At 42.6% G+C, this 22,834-nt stretch overlaps 2 protein-coding genes and 1 long non-coding RNA gene across 5 annotated transcripts in view; 1 reads left to right on the plus strand and 2 right to left on the minus strand.

Annotated features, from left to right (window-relative positions):
- LOC309497419 (uncharacterized protein) overlaps positions 1 to 5,604 on the minus strand; it is a 64,186-nt gene extending 58,582 nt beyond the window's left edge. The window contains exon 1 of the mRNA XM_082167702.1: positions 3,917 to 5,604. Within this exon, the coding sequence (XP_082023828.1) occupies positions 4,656 to 5,576 (921 nt within the window). The 5' untranslated portion in view covers positions 5,577 to 5,604 and the 3' untranslated portion in view covers positions 3,917 to 4,655. The remainder of the gene's footprint in view (positions 1 to 3,916) is intronic.
- Positions 116 to 5,892, plus strand: LOC309497526. Its single transcript, XR_014205602.1, has 2 exons — positions 116 to 1,249; positions 5,676 to 5,892. It is a non-coding gene; the product is annotated as an uncharacterized lncRNA (long non-coding RNA).
- LOC309497361 (tripartite motif-containing protein 16-like) lies at positions 5,727 to 20,723 on the minus strand. Of its 3 annotated transcripts, XR_014205512.1 has the most exons (7): positions 20,063 to 20,722; positions 17,725 to 17,820; positions 17,405 to 17,638; positions 16,929 to 17,088; positions 16,728 to 16,775; positions 14,529 to 15,669; positions 5,727 to 6,268 (listed from the first exon to the last, which is right to left on the minus strand). XR_014205512.1 is itself a non-coding variant. In XM_082167596.1 (6 exons), exons 1-6 carry the CDS (start codon positions 20,633 to 20,635, stop codon positions 15,158 to 15,160), a joined length of 1,617 nt encoding a protein of 538 aa, XP_082023722.1. In that variant the 5' UTR covers positions 20,636 to 20,723; the 3' UTR covers positions 12,799 to 15,157. The 3 variants fall into 3 exon arrangements, 2 of the variants coding, with proteins under 2 accessions (XP_082023722.1, XP_082023721.1); XM_082167596.1 differs by lacking the exon at positions 5,727 to 6,268 and having other exon boundaries at positions 12,799 to 15,669; positions 17,725 to 17,814; positions 20,063 to 20,723; XM_082167595.1 differs by lacking the exon at positions 5,727 to 6,268 and having other exon boundaries at positions 12,799 to 15,669.
- Between the last annotated feature and the right edge of the window lie 2,111 nt (positions 20,724 to 22,834).

A 22,834-nucleotide genomic window follows, 5' to 3' on the forward strand; every position in this document is an offset into this window, starting at 1 on the left:
GTTTCGTTTTCTTAAGTACCGGTTTAAGAACCGTTTAAGCACCGGAACCGTTTAAAAAATACAGAGTAGGTACTGGTATCGGATAAAACCCAACCGATACCCAACCCTACTCACGGCCCTCGGCCTCATCCTGCTCGCCACAGCACCGTTTTTGAAGACTGCGCATGTGCGAACATGCTCTACTAAGTAAGAACAAGCCTATGATTGAATCTGGAAATAAAGTGAAATAACTGAGAAAATGAGAAATAGTTCTCAGATGCCATGTCTGTAATTTATATCAAAACATCTAGCATTAATTAGATTTCAAACCGTATCATTAAAAGAAGTTATTACTCCACCACGTGCGTGACATCATAAACCAATGTGGTTGAACGACCACTTTGCGACAATATGGATTCGGGAAACAGTCGTGACTAGCTAGTTGATTTCTTCAACGAGGCATCGTACTATGGTAGTGAAGCATCGAGTTAAGTCGTTGTACGGGAAACGCACCCCGGGTTAGTTTAAACCTCTTTAACCCCTGCCTGTGCGTCTGCAACCTAGTTATACGCATGCATGTATGGATATCTATATCTGCAATAGACTGAAGCAGATGATTTTATAGAATTTAGTTTATCATTAATGCTAAATAATTCTACATGCTAAAAAATATTGGATAAAGTAATCTTGTAAATGTTATTGATCATCAGAGAACCCAACAGATAAATTGCTCTTAGCTTCTAATGAAAGCAGTGAACTCATTATAAACAAGTTCATTGAAAAGAAATCATAAACCATCATCCAATCAGACATAAAAAAATATATATTTTAAATAAATAAGTTTAATGAATGAAAATAAATAGTTGAATGAACAGCAATATATTTATTCAAACCATATTTTAAGTAATCAACATAAACTAGGTTTCACCTGAAAGCTTAAATTTACCAAATTTATCCTGTTTTGCAATCAGACGTTGCCTTACCATGGAAACTTTTGCACTAATTTATATATTAATTTGTGACAATAAGCGTAAAAATGACTATGGAGTGTGGGTGTCACCTGGTATCGTCAAAACAAAATTTCACAGGATCCTCATTTTTTGTGATATTAACCTCTTATTTGGAAAACGACTTTGTTAGACTTTTGGTTTTCTTGCAAGAAAAGCACAGATACACACGAGTCATCATGACTCACAAACACACACTGATCTTACTGTCTATGAGGATTCATTAAACACATTTATTCTGACGTGTTATTTCACTGACAGAAGTTCAGCTGTAGTCAAGTCAAGTCAAGTCAAGTTTATTTGTATAGCGCTTTTCACAATACAGATTGCATCAAAGCAGCTTCACAGTATTAAATTAAAATAATACAACAAAGTTTGTTTCAAGAGGAATTTATTGATTGATAAAATTAAATTAGATATCCCCAAAATATCCCCAACTGAGCAAGCCAAAGGCAACAGTGGCAAGGAACCGAAAAACTCCATCAAGTGACCTAATGGTGTCCTAAAACTCCATCAGGTGCCTTAATGGAGAAAAAAAACCTTGGGAGAACCCAGGCTCAGTCGGGGGCCAGTTCTCCTCTGGCATTGGATAGAGGCCGGATTGTAGTTTGAACTGTAGGATTATATGAATGCCTGGCTGAAGAGATGCGACTTTAATCTAGTTTTAAACTGGGAGAGCGAGTCTGAGCAACGAACAGTATCAGGAAGACTATTCCAGAGTTTTGGAGCCAAATGTGAAAATGCTCTCCCTCCTTTGGTGGTTCTGGATATCCTAGGTATGACCAAAAGCCTTGAATTTAGTGATCTCAAAGAGCGCGATGGATTATAGGGCGATAGAAGATCCGTTAAATAGACTGGAGCTAAGCCGTTTAGGGCTTTATAAGTCAGTAGCAATACCTTGTAATTAATACGGAACTTTATAGGTAACCAATGCAGTGATGATAAAATCGGTGTTATATGATCATATTTTCTTGATCTCGTAAGAACTCTAGCGGCGGCATTTTGGACTAACTGTAGCTTGTTTATTGAGGATGCAGGACAACCAGCTAATAAAGCATTACAGTAATCCAGTCTCGAGGTCATGAATGCATGAACTAACTTTTCTGCATCAGAAACTGATAGCATATTACGTAGCTTAGCAATGTTTCTAAGGTGGAAAAAGGCTGTTTTTGTAACATAAGAAATATGATTTTCAAAAGACAGGTTGCAATCGAGTATAACACCCAGGTCTTTTACTGTAGAGGATAAAGTAACAGGACATCCTATGATGTTAAAGTTGTATTGTGCGAGGTTTTGTGGGCGGTTTTTTGAACCGATAAGTATTACCTCTGTCTTGTCTGGATTTAATAAAAGAAAATTACGCGTCATCCAATCTTTTATATCTTTAACACACTCTTTCAATTTGGAAAATGTAGCGTTTTCATCCGGCCGTGATGAAATATATATTTGAGTGTCATCAGCATAACAATGGAAACTAATTCCATGTTTCCTTATAATATTTCCAAGTGGCATCATATATATTGAAAATAACAGAGGGCCTAATACAGATCCCTGCGGCACTCCATAGTTTACTGGAGTTATGATCGATTTTTCTCCATTTAAATAGACAAAATGGTAGCGGTCAGATAGGTATGATTTGAACCAGCTTAGTGCTTGTCCTTGAACACCAGTATAATTTTGTAGTCGATCTAAGAGTATTGTGTGATCTATAGTATCGAACGCAGCACTAAGATCAAGTAAAACTAGTATTGAGATACAGCCTTGGTCAGAAGCTAAAAGTAAATCATTTGTGATTTTAACGAGCGCAGTTTCAGTGCTATGATGCGGTCTGAATCCAGACTGAAACTTTTCATAGATATCATTTTGTTGCAAGAAAGAGCCCAGTTGAGCGGACACCACTTTTTCTAATATTTTAGACATAAATGGAAGATTTGAAATGGGTCTATAATTTGCTAGATTATTATGATCTAATTGTGGTTTCTTAATGAGAGGTTTTATAACTGCCAGTTTAAATGTTCTTGGAACATGACCTAAAGATAAAGACGAGTTAATAATATTGAGGAGAGGCTCTTCCACTACAGATAACACTTCTTTCAGTAGTTTAGTTGGTATAGGATCTAATAAACATGTTGTTGTTTTAGATGAAGTGATAAGTTTATTTAACTCTTTTTGTTCTATAGTTGTAAAGCACTGTAATTGTTCTTTCGGGGTGATAATTGAAGCTGAATTGTAAGGCGCGATTGAAGATTGAACGTTTATAATTGTGGTTCTGATGCTTTCTATTTTCTCAGCGAAGAAGTTCATGAAATCATTACTACTGAACTGTAACGGGATATTTTGTTCGGGTGACGTCTGTTTATTTGTTAGTCTAGCCACGGTGTTAAATAGAAACCTTGGATTGTTTTGGTTGTTTTCTATTAGTTTGCGGAGGTGCTCAGCCCTGGCAGCTTTTAGGGCCTTTTTATAACGTGACATACTGTCTTTCCACGCGATTCTAAAGACCTCTAAATTAGTTTGTTTCCATTTACGCTCTAAAATACGGGTTTCTCTCTTTAAAACATGCGTAGTATTGTTATACCATGGTGCTTTATTTTTCTCTCTGACCTTTTTTAATTTAATAGGTGCAACCACATCCAATGTTCTAGAGAGAATGGTGCTCATAGTGCTAGTTAGTTCTTCTAGTTCATCTGTTTGTTTGGGTTCAGGCAGCAGCTGAGACAGATTAGATAAGCAATTTGAGAAATTATCTATGGTGGATGGGAGGATTGTTCTGCCTGGTTGATAACGCGACGCCGCATGACATATTACAGCAGTACGTAATATGCAAGTTACCATGTAGTGATCGGTGACTTCATCACTTTGTGGAATGATATCTATATCGGTTGGATCGGTTCCGTGTGATATAATTAAATCGAGTGTATGATTAAGACGATGAGTTGGTCCGGTGACGTTTTGCTTGACCCCAAATGAATTTAATAAATCTGTAAACGCAGCTCCTAACGCATCATTTGGATTATCTACGTGTATGTTAAAATCTCCAACAATTAATGCTTTATCGACATTGACTAATAGGTCTGAGAGAAAATCTGCAAACTCTTTTAGGAAATCAGCGTAAGGCCCTGGCGGTCTATATACGGTAGCCAAGGCTAGAGATAATAGGGATGTTTTTCTAACATCTAAGAGCGTAACATTTAGTACAAGTACTTCAAATGAAATAAACTTATAACCCGTTTTCTGAGTAACATTTAGAATATCTTTATAAATGGTTGCAACACCTCCGCCACGGCCAATCAGACGGGGCTCATGCTTATAACAGTATCCAGGAGGAGTAGACTCATTAATACCGAAATAATCATTTGGTTTAAGCCAGGTTTCAGTAAGGCAAAGTACATCGAAGCTATTATCTGTGACTATTTCATTTACAATAACTGCCTTAGGTGTGAGTGATCTAATGTTTAGAAGACCTAGCTTTAGAAATAGTTTTTGTTTACTAATAGCAACATTTTCTGTTTTAATAACAATTAGATTTTTCCTAGATCCTGCATTAGATTTATTATTTGATCTCACTAAACGAGGAATAGACACGGTTTCTATGCAATGTTCTACACTAGTATTTATATCAGTTGAATTGGTGCAGCAGAGACTATGATTTGGACTTTTGGTTACTAGTCAAAGGGTATTTAACATTTTGGAGATGTTATCTGACAGAAGATCCGCTCCGAATCTGCTTGGGTGTAAGCCATCAGCACGGAAAAGCCTAGGACGCTCCCAAAACAGATTCCAATTATTTACAAAGAGCAGTTTCTGCTCATTGCACCATGACATTAACCATTCATTTAGCGCAAAAAATCTGCTGAACTTTTCATGCCCTAGTCGGTACGTGGGAAGCGGTCCTGACACAATGATCGTTGTTTCAGGCGATGTGCTGCGTACCGTATCGATTAGATTCCTGAAGTCTTTCTTCAGAATCTCCGTCTGGCGCAGCCTGATGTCGTTCACTCCCGCGTGCAGGACCACAGTTCCGACGCGCTCGTCACCGTTCAGGATCTCGGGAACGCGAGCAGCGATTTCAGAAACACGAGCACCAGGGAAGCAGTGACTTTGCACCTTACTTGTACCTAACGTAGCGTGTACGTGCCGAACGATGGAATCGCCGATGATCACAGCATCGCGTTCTGTTTCGCGTAGAGGGGAGAAGCGGTTTTGTGTCGATAACTCGAAAACCGGGAGGGTCGGAGAAAGTCTTGGTCTAAACCTGACTCGCGTCTTCCGCTGCGGAACCACCCAGGCTTCGTGGTGGCGTGTTGGAGCCGGAGTGAACGAGACCATGGCTGATTGCGACCGATGCTGAGGAACGCACGGAGTAGACGCGGTCGGAGTCAGCGGGTTAGTAACGTTAAACACTGATTTGTGTGCGTCGGCGCGTGATGTTTCAAGAGCCAAACACCGGTCTCTCAGCTCGGCCTGTCTCAATAAAAGGTTGTGGATCTGTTTCTCAACAGCTTCCAGCTCAGACTGCAGTGCGTGAAGCTCAAATGTGTCCTCACCTGCACCAAGCGGTAGACTACTTACATCTGATATATTCGCCATTTTAACAGATGGACAGTGAGTTAGCAACGAAGCTACCAGTGATGCTATCAATATTAATACTAATTTATATTATAAGTTTGTTTGTAAATGAGTGTGGAGAAGACGTATTAGTATTAATGTAATTGTTATACAATACAGAGACACGAAGAGTGAAGATCCAAGCGCAGCTTTATTTGACAGTAGTCCAGAATCAGTCAATACAGCAGGCAAAGGGTCAAAACACATATAAACCATCCGAAATACAAACACAAAGCAGGTACCGCAGGAAAACAGGGAAATGCAGGAAACTGAGGGTCCAGAAATGCAGTGGTAACATTTACCAAAAAAAAAAAAAAAAAAACTAGCAATGAATGACAGAGTGAACCAGGCTTTATAGACAGAACAAACAAGGCTAATAAGCAACAGCTGTAGACGGGTGATGATGAAACAGGGCAGAGGAGTTAGGAATTATAAATACTATTAAAGTGTGAGAATTAAACTGCACAAGTCAATGAAAGTGCACAGCCCTGATAAACCACTAAAAAAAACATTTGCGTGACCACTGCGCATCACACTCAACTCGTCAAGTTACTGACTGACAGCTTGTTCCGTTGTACATAATTAATGCTATAAATCTCAGAGATAATCAACCAATTATATAGAGTCATTATTAAACATCCCACACACATCAAAATGACTGATGCATGTGGAAACTGTTTGTAGCGGGACCTCAAGAGGAGAAAACGTAATCGGTTACTAACGTAACCTCGGTTCTCTCTAGAAAAGGGAACGAGTATTGCGTAAGTTAGCTTACGCTATGGGAAAGTCATCTTTTCTCGAGATCTGAAGCCAAAAAATTATTTTTATAATTTTGTCAACGCAGTGCAGCAGCACGCAGACCTAGGGCAGGCTTACTAGCGTGCCCATTGGCTGCCCTGCGGCAACTGCAGCAGCCTATCGCTGAGCCTTAGACGTGACATCACGTCCAATGAGCGCGCTTGGCGCGCCTCATGCGTCACAGCCCGTGAAAGAGGGTGTGTGGCTTAGCGTATACAAGCGAGGCTCAGAGGCTGCTTCACTGGTTTCTGTCGCTGAAGCGAATGAGCTCGTGGCGCGAGCACGGCGGGTTACGCAATACTCGTTCCCTCTTCTAGAGAGAACCGAGGTTACGTTAGTAACCGATTACGTTCTCTTACGAGAGGTTCTCTCGTATTGCGTAAGTTAGCTTACGCTACGGGAACTCCTTTGTCAACGCCGTGCGCGCCCAGCATCCACTAAATGAGTCCCAGGGGAAGTCTGGGGAACACGATGAGTACGGCCAATAGAATGGCTAGCGCAGTACATAAGCACACACTAGGGCGCTCAGAGCGGCACAGCCGGTCTGAGCTGATAAACCCTTGTATAATGCAGCTCAACCAGGAGAGCTAAATCAACCGCAGTAGCCCACACACAGACAGTGGGCCGGCCTACGCGTGACTTAAGGCCATTGCACACTGAGTCCGAAATTCGCATCCGAAATTTTCGCACGTTAAAAAAAAAAATTCGACCTCACGTTATGTCAATCACGCTTGCACACTGTCTACGAAACTTTCGTCCGTAATAAAAAAATTCGGATCGGGTTCGATTTTCTGCGTTTTTCGCATCCACAGCCAGTATTTTGAGAGGTTTTTTGGACAATTCAGAGCCACCGTACAAGCGAACGACAAAATCCACAATGGATTGAGCAGCCAATTCGATTACTAATCATGTATTATTTGGGTATAAAATATAACCTGTTCTGTCTGCCCAGCGCTTCCGCCGGCCGTGTGTGTGTGTGTGTGTGTGTGTGCGCGCGCCCATACCTTAGACATAGCCTATACTGCCAGTCTCTGTTCAGGATCGATTGGTTCACGGAAATTGGTGGTCTTCTTTTTGGCTCCAGTATCGCTAGCAAAGCATCAAACTGTTCCACTGACATTCTGAGGTAAATATTGAATCGTTTGGGATAATTTCGCAACTCCTTGATAAGGAGGTGAAACTCCTTCCTCTCGGCGCAATCTCAGGATTGGATGGACCCAATATTTCCTCTTTCTTTTTCTCTTTTTAAGAAGAAAGAGGGCAACAAAAACAAAATCATCCTCACTGCTTGACGAATCCATTTTGTATTTTTTGCGTTTTTTCCAGCAAAGGTTTAATAAATACGCATCGGACTCAGTGTGCAAGGTTTCTGTGCGTGACGAATTTTAAGGCTGACGAACACGAAAAAAAAAGCGTGTGACGTAATTTCTCAGCGCTCTGACCGGGCAGAGGAGATTACCATCGACCTCGCTGCCGGAAGGCGGCAGGGCTGAGAGAGAAATTACCTGTGCTCTGAAGGGAGTGCCCAATATTTTGGGGACGTAACCATGCCTCGGTCGAGGCACACGGCATTAACGGATAACGCGTGAAGGTCTCCCACACGTTTGACTGAAGACAGAGCTATCAGAAAAACGGTTTTGAGCGTGAGGTATTTCATATCCACAGTTTCTATGGGTTCAAAGGGATGCGCTTTCAGGGCCTCTAGGACCAGCGAAAGATCCCACATAGGAACCGAGGGGGGTCGCGGGGGGTTCATCCTCCTGGCTCCCCTAAGGAAGCGGGTGACAAACTCGTTCCTTCCTAATGCGCGGCCCAGCGCCGAACCGTCAAAAGCTGAGATGGCCGCAACATAGACTTTGAGCGTGGAAGGGGACCTGCCCGTGTCCACCAGCTCTTGAAGGAAAACCAATACCTGCGATACCCCACATGCTTGTGGATCCAGCCCCTTGGCAGTGCACCACTTTTAAACACAGACCATTTAGACGTGTAGAGCCGCCTCGTAGAGGGGGCTCTAGACTCGGTGATCGTGTTTACAACCCCTCCTGGCAGGTCAACGGGTATCCGTTGTATCCTAATGTGAATGACACCGTGAGAACGAGGACCTCTAGTGAACCCCAGGGAAACACAACCAGACACTGTGACAGAACCTCCCCTCTACGGAGCGGCTACCAGACGCTCCATGACAGAAAACAAGACAACACAAGAGTCCAAGAGGAAGGTGGAACGTGCAAAATCCGAGAGAAGGATGGGAGGGCCAGGACCATGCAGGGGAACAGGAACAGGGGGTGATGGCTTAGCCGGCGGCCAGGACGAAGCAGACAGTTCATCCGGCAGCCAGGGCAAAGTAGACAATCCATCGGGCGGCCAGGGCAAAGCAGACAGTCCATCGGGCGGCCAGGGCAAAGCAGACAGTCCATCGGGCGGACAGGGCAAAGCAGACAGTCCATCGGGCGGACAGGGCAAAGCAGACAGTCCATCGGACGGCCAGGGCAAAGCAGACAGTCCATCGGGCGGCCAGGGCAAAGCAGACAGTCCATCGGGCGGACAGGGCAAAGCAGACAGTCCATCGGGCGGACAGGGCAAAGCAGACAGTCCATCGGACGGCCAGGGCAAAGCAGACAGTCCATCGGGCGGCCACGGCGGTGAAGACCCCTTGGGCGGCCACGGCGGTGAAGACCAGGGCGGTGAAGACCCCTCGGTCGGCCACGGCGGTGAAGACCCCTCGGTCGGCCACGGCGGTGAAGACCCCTCGGGCGGCCACGGCGGTGACGACCACTCGGGCGGCCACGGCGGAGACGACCAGGGCGGAACGGGAACAGACCCCGACTCCAGAACCGGAACAGGCACCGACACCGATCCTGCTGGCTCAGGAACAGGAACAGACACCGGCTCAGGCACAGGAACAGGAACAGACACCGGCTCAGGCTCCGGCTCAGGCACAGACACCACCGGCTCAGACACCACCGGCTCAGGAACAGACACCACCGGTTCAGGAACAGATACCACCGGCCCAGGAACAGACACCACCGGCTCAGGAACAGATACCACCGGTTCAGACACCACCGGTTCAGGAACAGATACCACCGGCCCAGGAACAGACACCACCGGCTCAAACACCACCGGCTCAGGAACAGATACCACCGGCTCAGGAACTGGAACTGGCACCACCGACTCAGGAACAGGAACTGGGCACCACCGACTCAGGAACAGGAACTGGCACCACCGACTCAGGCACTGGAACTGGCACCACCGACTCAGGCACTGGAACTGGCACCACCGACTCAGGCACTGGAACTGGCACCACCGACTCAGGCACTGGAACTGGCACCACCGACTCAGGCACTGGAACTGGCACCACCGGCTCAGGAACAGACACTGGAACAGACCCAGTCTCTGGATTGGCCGAAGCTACGTGAACAGTCTCTGGACCGGCAGACCTCCTAAACCTCCTTCAAGCATGTAACACCGTCAGTGAGTAGAAAAGGAAGACTACCTTCTTGACCGTGGCAGGAGAGATGACGGGTAGTTCTGGGATGGTCTCTGGGATAACAGCGGACTGCACTGGGACGGCTTATGAAACAACCGCATGCTGTACAGGGACGGCCTCCAAAACGACCGCACGCTGCACAGGGACGGCCTCTGAAATGACCGCACGCTGCACAGGGACGGCCTCTGAAATGACCGCATGCTGCACAGGGACGGCCTCCAAAATGACCGCACGCTGCACAGGGACGGCCTCTGAAATGACCGCATGCTGCACAGGGACGGCCTCCAAAATGACCGCACGCTGCACAGGGACGGTCTCTGAAATGACCGCATGCTGCACAGGGACGACCACCGGGGCGTTGGGGAGATAAGAGGCCCTTCTCCTCCTCCTCCATCCTTGATGGCGAGGTGCAGCCTCAGTACTAGACGAGACCAGCGGCGAGGACTTTGAACTGGACAGGACCAGCGGTGAGGACCTTGGGCTGGGCGGAACCAGCGGTGAGGATCTGGTGCTGGACGGAACCAGCGGCGAGGATCTTGTACTAGACCAGTCCGGCGGCTCCGGATCAGAAGAATGGCCAGGCGGAGGACGGTGTCGTGGAATTTGTCGACCACCTCCTCCCCTGCAACCTCCCCGAGTTCCGGAGAACTTCGCCAGACGAGTCCCCAGAAACGACTCACCATTTCTGATGGACGAGTTCGCTGAAAGCCTTAGCCGCTGCTGCTTCCTCAGTCTGCTGGGCCCATAAGGCAAAACATTGAAAAATGTTTAGTCGAGGCGCTTCCTCCCCGACCTGCGAACCTCCTCTCTGTGGTCCCCTTCCTTCCCCATACACAGGAGAAGGGTTACGGAATCCCGAACTGCTGGATCTATTCATTGTGACGGAGTCCTTCTGTCACGACACACATGAGGGAGACAGTAGATCCAAGTGCAGTGAGATATTTATTGGGTAATCCGTGAAATGTAATCCAGTCCAGGCAAGTGTCAAATACCATACAAGCAATCTAAAAAAGAACAATGAACACAAGGAACAAGCAGGAACAAACCAAGAAGTGTGAGACATTAACAAGGACTCCGTAACAAACACTAACACAGACAGGGCATATATACACACAGAACTAACAAGGTGATGGGAACCAGCTGAGTGCAATAATCAGATAAGTGACAGAACAGAATGCTGGGAATTGTAGTCTAATGTGAATGACACCGTGAGAACGAGGACCTCTAGTGAACCCCAGGGAAACACAACCAGACACTGTGACACCCGTGTCACCAAGCTTGGCCCCCCTAAATTTGGAATCGTAAAATCACAGCAAACAACTGCGCATTTTATCAGTTGCGGCGCCTTCATCTATAGGCTACACTGCAGCACGACGTATATTCACATCAAATGTTAACGCAGAGGAACGGGACACTGCAGTTCACAAAAGTTCATTATTTGCATGTGCTTTAAAGCCTTGCCGGTTAAACATGTAATTCGCTGCTGATGCGCTGTTCAAATATGCGCTTTACTGGGCGTGTACACTCGACGCGCACATGCACTAAAAGCCTGTTTCTGGACTAAGTTATCTTTTGAGTCTTATATTGCGCAAATACTGTCAAATACAGACAATGTTTACATAAACAAAGTTGGTTATGTCTAAAGTGAAAGCAAACAGAGAAAATTAATTAAAAGCTTGTCATATGCGTGTATATTAGACGCGTCGCGTGCAGTTCTTAAAGAGACAGTAGCCATAATAATAAACATGCTGCCGCTTGTCCTTAAAGAGATAGTTCACCCAAAACCAAACAGTTGCTGGTCCCCATTGACTTCCATACATAGTAGGAAAAAAATATACTATGGAAGTCACAGGGGTACATCAACTGTTTGATTACTCACATTCTTTCAAATAACGTTTATTTTCAACAGAAGAAAGAAACTTATTCAGGTTTAAAACAACTTAAGAGAGTAAATTATGACTTTTTGGGGGGAGAGCTATCCCTTTAATGTTAATAAAACAACAAAACACACAGAGGAAATCATTCACTGCTCTTGACTGAGAACTTTAAGTCTGTTGTGTTTTATTTTCATATTTGTTCATTTAATTACTTTCTTCAATTCTACTGTTAAAGGTCCCATGACATGAAATTTTCACTTTCTGAGGTTTTTTAACATTAATATGAGTTCCCCTAGCCTGTATATGGTCCCCAAGTTTCTAAAAATTTCAATCGGTGTAAATCGAGCTTTTGCTATCTTTCTCTGCCTTTGAGAAAATGGAGGCTCATACGCGCTGATCTTGAATCTCCTCCTTATGACGTCATAAGGAGGAAATGTTAACTCCCCTGTCTCTGCTTTGCCCGCCCAGAGAATATTTTCCGCCCATGAGAAAATGCGCTAGGAAGTAGGAACGCGCGCGCGCGCGATTTTAGTTTGTCCACGAGAGATATCATGGCTTTTGAGCGAGCGAAGCATAACAATTGCTCAATAATTGGATGTACAAATGAACACCGAAGGGTCAATACAGAGCTGGGCTTGCTGAACGTCTGAAACTAAAGTCTGGATCACTCTCTTTGGCTCAGCTACACACCTCGGACAAGTAAGTCAACTAATGATATATAAGTGTGTTGCTTTACTGTTTATGGTTACCTAGATTTTACACGTAGAATGTGGCTGTAACATTAGCTATGCAGTTTATGTGTGTGAATACACACACTGTAACGCAAGTGTTGTACACGTCTTTGTTATTTGGATAACCGTTTTCCTGTTGGTTATATGGCACGCGCGATATCCGCATTTCAAGATCGCAGAGCTTGATGTAATTGTAATAAGATAAATACAGACGTTACAGATCTCTCATGAAAAGGCAACAGTAGGTTCGCGTTAGCTACATGATAATAACTGTAAACCATCCGAATAAAGTACCGTATCCAGACATAATATTTTAAACTAACCATTCGGAAACGTCCTGCTGGAGCCGCTGAGTTGCAACTTCTTCATCCGTTGCTTTTCCATCTGGATCAGATTCTGGGTCAAACTGAAATGCTTGAAAGACTGCGTGTCTTCGTGCCATTGCTATATCCAACGTAAACATGCACGCCACGTTACCGTTGCGCAAGATGGTCAAGGCCACACCCACCCTCCACCTTGCGCCGCCTTTCTCCTCCTCATTAATATTTAAAGCTACAGACACCGAAACGGCCTGTCTGAAGGAAGCTCATTCTGGGACTGGCTTGTAGTGGCTATAATTCTGCACTGAGGCAGAATTTTTGGAAAGAGATTTCAGATACAGTACTAGGGACCACTAAGGCCTATATTAAAGCCTACAAAAAGTAGCATGTCATGGGACCTTTAAATACACCTATAGCTGAAAAAATAAAGCACTGTTTATTTCATTTGTATATTAAGTTGTGTATGTGTAATATGTATCTCTGTTCTTAATTTTTTATAACAAAGAAAATAGTGACAAAGATTTTTTTTTTCGCCACTTTGGCCTAAATGTCTGCCATTCTTTTTTATTTTATATTTTGTTACCTATAAGGCTTTGCTTTTAAAATAGGGACATTAGTTTGGCTGTAATGCTCAGTCACATGCAAAATAGTAAAACCAACATGAAAAAAGAATCGTGATAAAATCGTGATTTTCCTGAAAAAATAAATAAAATTGTGATTTGATATTATTGCCATATCGCCCACCCCAGGTGTAAAAAAGTGCCTAGATGTGCTTAGATGCTAAAAATGTGTTATTATTGATCATTATATCACACTACAATTAAACATAATGAAACATTCATTTGAATTGAAATTGTTTTATTAGCTTAGCTAATATAATTTATTAGCTTTTTCTAGAGATTGCAGTCATGCATGACATGGTGAAAAATGACTTGAAATAATACTGAAAATAGGTTAAGATGAATGTTAAAGGTGTGCCCCCTAAAAGCACAAGTGGCCCCTGCCTGGCCCCCCCAGTTACTGTGGTCCACCACCGCACGCGAGGGCCTACTAGCGGCCTGCCTTGAAGCCTCGGCTCCTGTAACGGAAACAAATTTACCACACTGGTCTCAACATACAACAAGGACACTTAATTACAAAAAGACAAATAAAAATACAATTAAGCAAAACAACATCCATAAAGGAATGCACTGAAAGAAATAAGTAAAATAAATATACCTAAAGCAAATTACAAACAAATTGAAAGACTAGTTAAAGAAAAGAAAGAAAAAACAGCAATCACAAGGACAAATGCTGGAGAGCAGGCGTCACACCAAACACACAGGTCGAACGCGCACGTGTTGATGAGAAAGCTTGTCACAGGAGAGAATCCGGATACAAAACAGCAGCGTCAAACAGAGTTTCCCCGCCGAACAGTCTATTCCTCCTTCGTTGCATAACCAGTCGCACATCCACGTCACGCACACACAGAAGGATACCACCATGTCACAAAGCTCGGGAATGCAGGAGGGGCATATGAATAGCCACCGCCAACAACGAACCATTGGCCATAATGCTCAAAGCGGACGGGATGAAACAAACCGGAATGGGCGGTCCCCGGCAATGACGCACAGGCGGTGACCACACACACACGGTGCATTCGAATCCTTTTTATACACTCCCTCGCGGAATAATTGGACACTACATTACCCACACGCATTAAACTCCATACGTCCCACCACATGTTCATGGATACGAAAGAGGGCATTTTTCCACATTCTAGATGAAACTGGACAAAATGCATCTGGTTGTTGAATATACATGCACAAATGTAAATTTTACTCTTCCTAAAATGGTAAAACATAAAAAAATAAATAAACATGCGAGAGTGTGTTATAACAGCTCCTGATACACAGATATAACAGCGCTATTACAGTAGTTTCTGCGCTACGCATCGCGGAGAGAAGTTGAGCATCTCGTCAGCGACGTGAAAACTGAAAAGCAAATGAAACTGAAAGTTCAGCGTCACATGCTGAAGCTCAACACACAGTCGTCTTCATTAAAAGTAGTGACACTAAATTATCTTTCCAGTGCTGATGCCGCTTCTATGATCTTGAAATTGTTTGATGATAAATAAAATGAAGCTCATATCTTGCTTTCTTTAATGTGAACTCAGTGATGTGAAGTTCAGTGTAAATTGAAGTTTTAACGGATAGCGATCCAATCAGAGTGATTAACTCAGAAACTTAAAAATGGCCACTTCATGACAACAAAGTTGCCAACCCCTTCTCTATAACATCTCACTGTTACTGATTTATCATACAGCTCAAAGCATTATGGGTAGAATCTCTCTACAGTCTGTTCTGATTCGTCAACACAGTTTCACTGATCCATGATAAACATAAAACCGAGGATAGAGCGGTTGAGTGAATGTGGTCTGGACTGTGTGGATGAGGCTCATTGTGTCAGAGACGCTGTAGAAGGACAGAGTTCCTGCACTGTAATCCACATACACTCCTATTCTCCTGTTGATGGGCTTAACAGGGAGTTTAGTCTCTATCTTATTGTGATAGAATGAGTATCTGGAGGAACAGCAGGACAAACTCCAGGACTGATCATTATATCCAAACCCACACTCATAACCCCGTCCCTTCCTCCTGATGCTCTTATATGACACTGATATATCCACATCACCACTCCACTCAATCTCCCAGTAACAGCGTCCACACACACTCTCTCTACACAACACCTGAAACACATCAAATCTGTCTGGATGATCAGGATACGGCTGATCTGTGTCAGTGTAAGTAATCACTCTGTTCTTCTCAGACAGACGGAGGCGTTTATTCACTGTGTTCAGATCCAGAGTGAACTGATGGGAATCTGATGGAGAGAAAAACACATCAGAATCAGGAATTATGAATCTGTCTAATCTTTTATTATAGCTGAACTCTTCATGTTCAATATATCAGCAGTGTCTCAGTAGTCAAGTCACCTTTATTTATTTAGCGCTTTGATCAATACAGATTGTTTCAAAGCAGTTTTACAGTGATAACAGGAAAATAATGCAACAAAGTTTGTTTCGTCTGTACAGCAGATCTAGAAGAAAATATTGTCATTGTCTCAAGTTCAGTATTGATTCATTTCTGATGTAATAAAGTTATTAATTTAGTTCATTTATCTATACAGCCGCTCTGGAGAAAGCAGTGATGTCATCATCCAGCTCAGTTCAGTTCTCATATAATGGTGTCAATGCAGGAAGAGCAATAATATGGTTTACTAGTTTACCAGATATCCTGTGCAAATCATCATTTACATCAGTGTATCATTTACTGTATATTAATGGTTATTATTCTGTGTTTATTATAATTATGCCTAATATATACGCCATTCAAATATTTGGGGTCAGTATGATTTTTTTGTAATAATTTGATCTACAATGTTTTTAATAATTCTAGGCCTATTGTTGGTGATTTTCAGTGCTGTAGCCTTTGGCAATCTTGAGCTTTCTTTAAATTTCTATCCGTTTCCTCAAACGTTAAAGAGATTTGTTACAAAATCCTGTTTAGGATAAATCCATAGAGGAATATTTACAGAAGAGATTTCTGTTTCTCTTACTTTCCTGAAGCTTTTTTACTACTGTGATTTTACCTCTAAATCTTGGATGAATGTTTTTAATTGGCTTTCAGTGAAAAATAATTATAGTTATTCATTAGTTTTAGAGGACATCCTGTTTTTGAAGAATATGTTGAATCCCCTGATTTACATCTTTGTTAAAGTCACGAGTCAATTTGCTTTTGCTTCCAGCGCCCCTCGATGTTGAGAAAAACTAATTTACATGATCAACTCTAAAACTCTTCTGTCATGTTTTCTTTCACCTTCTACAGGAAGAACATGAAGACACTCAGTGAGTTTCTCTACTTGTTTTCTTAGTGACTTACATTTTAGGAAGTCGTTCCTCGTTCTGGGAACAATGTTGGTGAAAGTGACTGTGGAAATCAACAGACATGAAGAGAGTGATTATCATGTCGAGAGAAAATGATCCCTGCATCCGTTCCTTAGACATTTCTAATATGATCTTCTACATGATATGAGATGATGGAGGATGATTTCTGAGAGCTGATGAATCTCCAGGACTTTACCTCTGTCAGAGATCTTCTTCAGCTCCTCTTGGCAGAAATCCTCCAGTTTGTCTCTCAGCTGACGGACAGATTCTCTCACGTCATCAAAAGAGGAGAGAGAACTGAAGGGATTGTCATTTACGTCTGTAGATTCAGGAGGAGCTGAGAGAGACTGGAAACTCTACAGAAAACAGAAATCAAAGCTCATCACCTCCACACTTCATAAATAACCTGCACTACTGTCAGATTTATGTGATTCTTGTTGTGATTCTTGTTATGTGAACAAGTTTTCTAAGAGATTTCAGAGCTGAACTGCATTTGTAAGTGCGTCTCTTTCAATAGAAGAAGATCAGATGAGAGTCTGACTGATGATGATATAATAACCGAACACACAGATCAACACTTCAGTCAACGGCTCATTCTGCTCTCATGAAATGTTTCTCTGTGAGTCTCTTGCTCAAGTCCACTATGACCCTGTTCTTCTAGATCTCTGTTACCTGCAGGAAATGGATGTGATCCTGTGTGTGTGAAAGCTGCTCCAGCTCAGCGTCTCTCCTCCTCAGATCATTGATCTCCTGCTCCAGTCGCTCCAGTCGTCCTTCAGCTCGACTCACTGCAGTCTTTTCCTCATCTCTGATCCGCTGTGTCGCCTCAGAGCGGCTTCTCTCAATGGAGCGGATGAGCTCAGTGAAGATCCTCTCACTGTCCTCCACTGCTGTCTGTGCAGAGCGCTGTTAGGACACACATCACAATCACACAGTGGCTTCAGTGAGTCCTGACTGAGACGTCTCAAACTTCTCTTCTTCTCCAGACTCACCTTATGAGACGCCACAGCCTCTCTCAGCTGCTGAAGATCTTTCTCTCTCTGCTGGATCCTCTGCTGGAACGACCTCTGCGTCTCCTTCAGCTGGTGCTAAAGGACAAACCAATGACAGGAGAAACATCACATTAATCATCAACTAAACAGATATGAATCCAGTATCAGAGAAGTGGTGCGATTGAGGGGTTAAAGGTCAAGATTATAGGTTCATTCATAAGTGCCAGCATTATTTCATCAATGCCTAGTTTTATAGGGATAGTTCACCTAGAAATATAAATTATTTCATTGTTTACTCATCCTCATGTCTTTCCAAACTTTCTGAAGACTGTCTCTGTTTATAAAGCCCAAATCAAATATAGAGATGCATCAATAACCTCAAATCTCACTGGCTCATGCATATGACATCATGACTAATCATGCCATCATATTTGATTTTTCTTATCACTTCAGAAGACTCAGACTCCAAATATTTATGCCCTTCACTCACTAACTTCCCTCTGTCTTGTTCACTCAGTCATTGCTTACGTTGCACTACTGGCACTTGAGTCTTAGCATGCAGTATATAACAGAATGATTTCTTTATTCTGTAGGTTAGGTACATCTGTTCTTCATTATGTGGAACTCTAGGCTAGGATGGAGAATGGTCTCCTATTCTCTCTATTCTAAAGCAGTATAAGGGCAAATATGAATCCAAACGTATATGTGGTGATCTAGCCAGAAACTGACCATATATGGACTTGTTATTCAATGTATCGTATTCCTATATGATGTAAGATATACACAATCTTATTGGTTAACTCTGTGATACTCCCCTCATATTCTTGAATGAGAATTGATCTTGAAAACAATGAATGTTCATTTTGTTGGGTGAACTACTGGTTTGAAGGGTCCTATTATGCTTTTTTCCATGTACATCTTTCTTTAGTGTGTAATGTTGCTGTTTAAGCACGAAAATGTCCCTCCAGAGGGAGTTATTCTCTATATCAGTGTCACTGTTTCTGAAATTCCTGAAACATTATAGTCTTGAATTTTCTTCCGGGAACAAACTGTCACAATATTTCTCAATAAATTAATTAATGCTCAAGGCTTACGCTAAATAAAGGAGCGATGCCTGGTTGAGTCGTGTTAGTAGTGTGTTGTCAGCATGTTCAAGAGACACTGTTTTTACTAGCGAATCTAAACCCCTTTTTTTTTAACACTATTCCTCAGCAGTATACAACCTCAATCTTTTGTTGTGTTCTCACCACTTTTATAATGACTGTTATAACGACTGTGACAGGTCAGATGTTATAAATGAAGTTACAAACGTAGGTTCAGGAGGAGCCTAATCATTTAGTCCTTGCGCCTCTCAGAGACAATTCTTCCAGCATCCCACTATCGTTTATGGTAAAGCATGTTACATTTCCAACACACACTCTAAGCAGTAAACCAATCAAAACAGACTGGGGCCGGCTGACCAATCAGAGCTGACTGCGGTTTTCAGAAGGCTGCTTTTAAAAAAACTGAAACTAAAAGAGTGTTCAGACAGAAGGTGAAAACAGACATTAAATGATGTAAATGTAGTCTAGTAGACCCCATAAACATAATGAGCCTGTAAATGATCATAATGGGATCTCTGTAAGTTCATACCTGATTCTCTGTCCTCTGTGCTGCCGCTGATACAGTGTCATGTTTTTTATGTTCATCCATACACAGCACACGTTACGTGTTCAGACTATAGAGTTTCATCGCCATCAAATGGCCTGGCAACAGAAAACACCGTTTTTAGTCGTTTTCGCGGATCGGTGTGAATGCGGATTGTTTTGACAGTGGTGTTGTCTGTACGTGGAAAAATCAAAGGAAAAACTTCTCTGTTTTCAGCATATCGTTGTTGTGTAAATGTACTTTAAAACGAATTTAGGGTAAAACCATTAAAGGGGTGGTAAAACACCTTTTTTTTTGAAGGCTTGATTGTGTTTGTGGGGTGCACTGTAACGTGTTCATGCTTCGTTTTTAAAAATTCACATTATTTTTCACATATTTAACCATTATTCTACACTGCTCTGTCCCTCCTTGTAAAAACGGTCGGATGATTTCCGGGTTCTCTGAATGTTCTAGTGATGTCACTAACCCTGGAGGAATGTCTTGTAGTCCCTCCCTTTGTATTGAACTTTGAGCATTGTAACTTTGCAGATGTTGTTTATGCTCAAACAGCAACATTACTCACTAACTAAAGTTAAAAAAGTTAAATCACATTCAACCCCCCCTTTAAATGATGTAAATGTAGTCTAGTAGATCCCATAGACAATACTATGAGCCTGTAAATGAGCATAATAGGATCTCTGTAAGTTCATACCTGTTTCTCTGTCCTCTGTGCTGCCGCTGATACAGTGTCGTGGTTTTTATGTTCATCCATCACACACAGCACACATATACACTTCTGATCAGTGCGGCAGAAAACCTCGAGGATCTTGTCGTGTTTCTGGCAGATCATCTCCTGCAGTCGTCCAGTGGCATCAGTCAGATTGTGTCTCTTTCCTTTAAACAAACTCTCATGTTGTTCAAGGTGATTCTGACAGTAAGAGTTCAGACACACCAGACAGGACTTGACGGCTTTGTGTTTTCTTCCAGTACAGACGTCACACTGCACATCTCCAGCTCCAGCGTAACAGTCAGCAGCAAGTTTAGTCTTCTTCAGTTTCTCCACCATTTCAGCCAGAATGGTGTTTTTAGCTAAAGCAGGTCTTGGCCTGAAGGTCTGTCTGCACTGAGGACAGCTGTAGACTCTCTTCTCATCCTCCTGATCCCAGCAGTCTGTAATACAGATCTTACAGTAACTGTGTCCACAGTGGATAGTCACTGGATCCTTCAGGAGATCCAGACACACTGAACACATGAACTCATCCTGAGATATTCTGGCTTCTGCCATTTTACTGCATGAATACAGAGACACAAACACACAACAGCTCAACTACACTTCAGTTTCAGTTTCTCTGAACTCATGTGTTTCCTGTTTCCTGGTTCTGTGTTTGAGTGACGTGTGTAATACAAGCATGTCTGTAAATCAGTGTGACGAGGCGTGATGGTAATAACAGTCACTGGTGTCAAAAAGTGCAATGGTGTTTATTGACAGTCTTTTGTGATCCAGTATTCCCAAAATTGTGCACAAAATATTTACAAGGTGAGAAAAAAATAACACTTAGCACTCTCTCTCACTGTGCGCATGTGCAGAGTGAGTGTGGAAGGAGCCGGTTGTCGGGAGTGAAAGTACTCTCTCTGTTGGAGTGAGATTACTTTTTCTTTGATTTTCATACTTTTTTTTGTTAGTTATAGATTATAGGTTTAGTTAAGGTTTTTAGTTAAGGTGAGTGGGGATAATGCTGTAGGAAGCGGGTGATTTGTCACGGTTAACACTCAAACATGGTTATGAATGCCTGTCTGAGGCTGCGGTGTCCGTGGAGAATTGTCTGATAGCCGTGAGTGCGGCAATCGGCGGTGCCACTATAAGATTTGCCTCCTGTATGAATAAAGCCATTGTGTTCTTTCTCAGTGAAAGCCAAATGGTGGACGACTTGATTGAAACTGGGTTGGTAATCAAATAAATTTTTGTGCCTGTATTGCCTTTGTCAAGCCCGGCCAAGAAAGTTTATCAAACATACCGTTGTTTGTTAAAAATGAAAAACTAGAACAAATAATCCAGAGGTATGGTAAAATAGTGTGTCCTATTAAAATGATTCCTCTTGGATGTAAAAATCCCAAGATTAAACACGCAATGTCTTTTCGGCATCAGGCTTTTTTTTATTCTAAACACTCAGAGTGATCCATTAAATCTCTCCGAGAAATTAAGCATCAGTGGCAAAGAGTTCACTGTTTTTATCAGTTCAGAATCTATGAGATGATTTGTGTTAGGACCACAGCCATAACACAATTGAGGACATCATGACACAGCTCGTCTATTACAAAAAGAATATAAACATAATTGTAGAAGGAAAATGAATCGGGGTAAACACAAACAACAAGAGAGCACACAGAACCACCCGCCGAACAGATTTGGCAGCTTAGACTTCTTATCCCAAACTACACGATCCACAGGTGCCGGCAATCAGTTCCAAATAAGGCAGACACAAACAAGAACATTGTCGCCCCCTAGAGGACAGACAAATCATTACACAGAACAAATAAATCACAAATACATGCACATGTAACACTTTGTTTGTGGTGATTTTGGACACGTTAGGCAAACTTGCCCAAGGCGAGACAGGCCGGCGGACCTTCATGCGGCTCCGGCTGCAGGTGCGGAGAATAGAGAGAGGGCGGCCGGCCAGAAGCTTCTTGGTAATGTTAGAAGTTCTTTGAATTTACAAAGTAAAAAATGAGTATAGCTTGGTTACCTAATAACTTGTTTGGATTAGTTTTATTGTGTTTATCTTATACTTATTTTCATGGCACCTTTGACAGTTAGTTCATCGAATATTACTGGGTGTTGTGATGCTATAAAAAGGGCTAGTCTTTTTGATTATGTCATTATTACAAATGCTGGTGTGGTATTTCTACAGGAAACGCACACGGATGAGAATAATCAGATACAGTGGCTGAGTGAATGGAAGGGTCAGGCTAAAATGAGTCATGGCTCTAATGTCAGTGCAGGGGTGGCTATATTGCTGACACCTGAATATAAAGAGCAACCTGTCCGTGTTTTTGAAGTGATTTCTGGTCAATAGCTGAGAGTTGATGTAACTGTTCAGGCTAATTTCTCTTTTGTCAATGTCTATGCACCCAATTTTGGGTTATTCTTTTTAATAAATATATATTTTTTAAAACTTAAAATTGCTCTAAGTGATGTTTCTCATAATAGGACCATTGTTCTGGCCGGGGATTTTAACTGTACTTTAAAGGTCCCATGACATGCTACTTTTTGTAGGCTTTAATATAGGCCTTAGTGGTCCCTAGTACTGTATCTGAAATCTCTTTCCAAAAATTCAGCCTCGGTGCAGAATTATAGCCACTACAAGCCAGTCCCAGAATGAGCTTCCTTCAGACAGGCCGTTTCGGTGTCTGTAGCTTTAAATACTAATGAGGAGGAGAAAGGCGGCGCAAGGTGGAGGGTGGGTGTGGCCTTGACCATCTT

This window comes from Leuciscus leuciscus, assembly GCF_965113295.1.
Source record: "Leuciscus leuciscus genome assembly, chromosome: 4".
In the NCBI taxonomy this organism is placed as follows: Eukaryota; Metazoa; Chordata; class Actinopteri; order Cypriniformes; family Leuciscidae; genus Leuciscus; species Leuciscus leuciscus.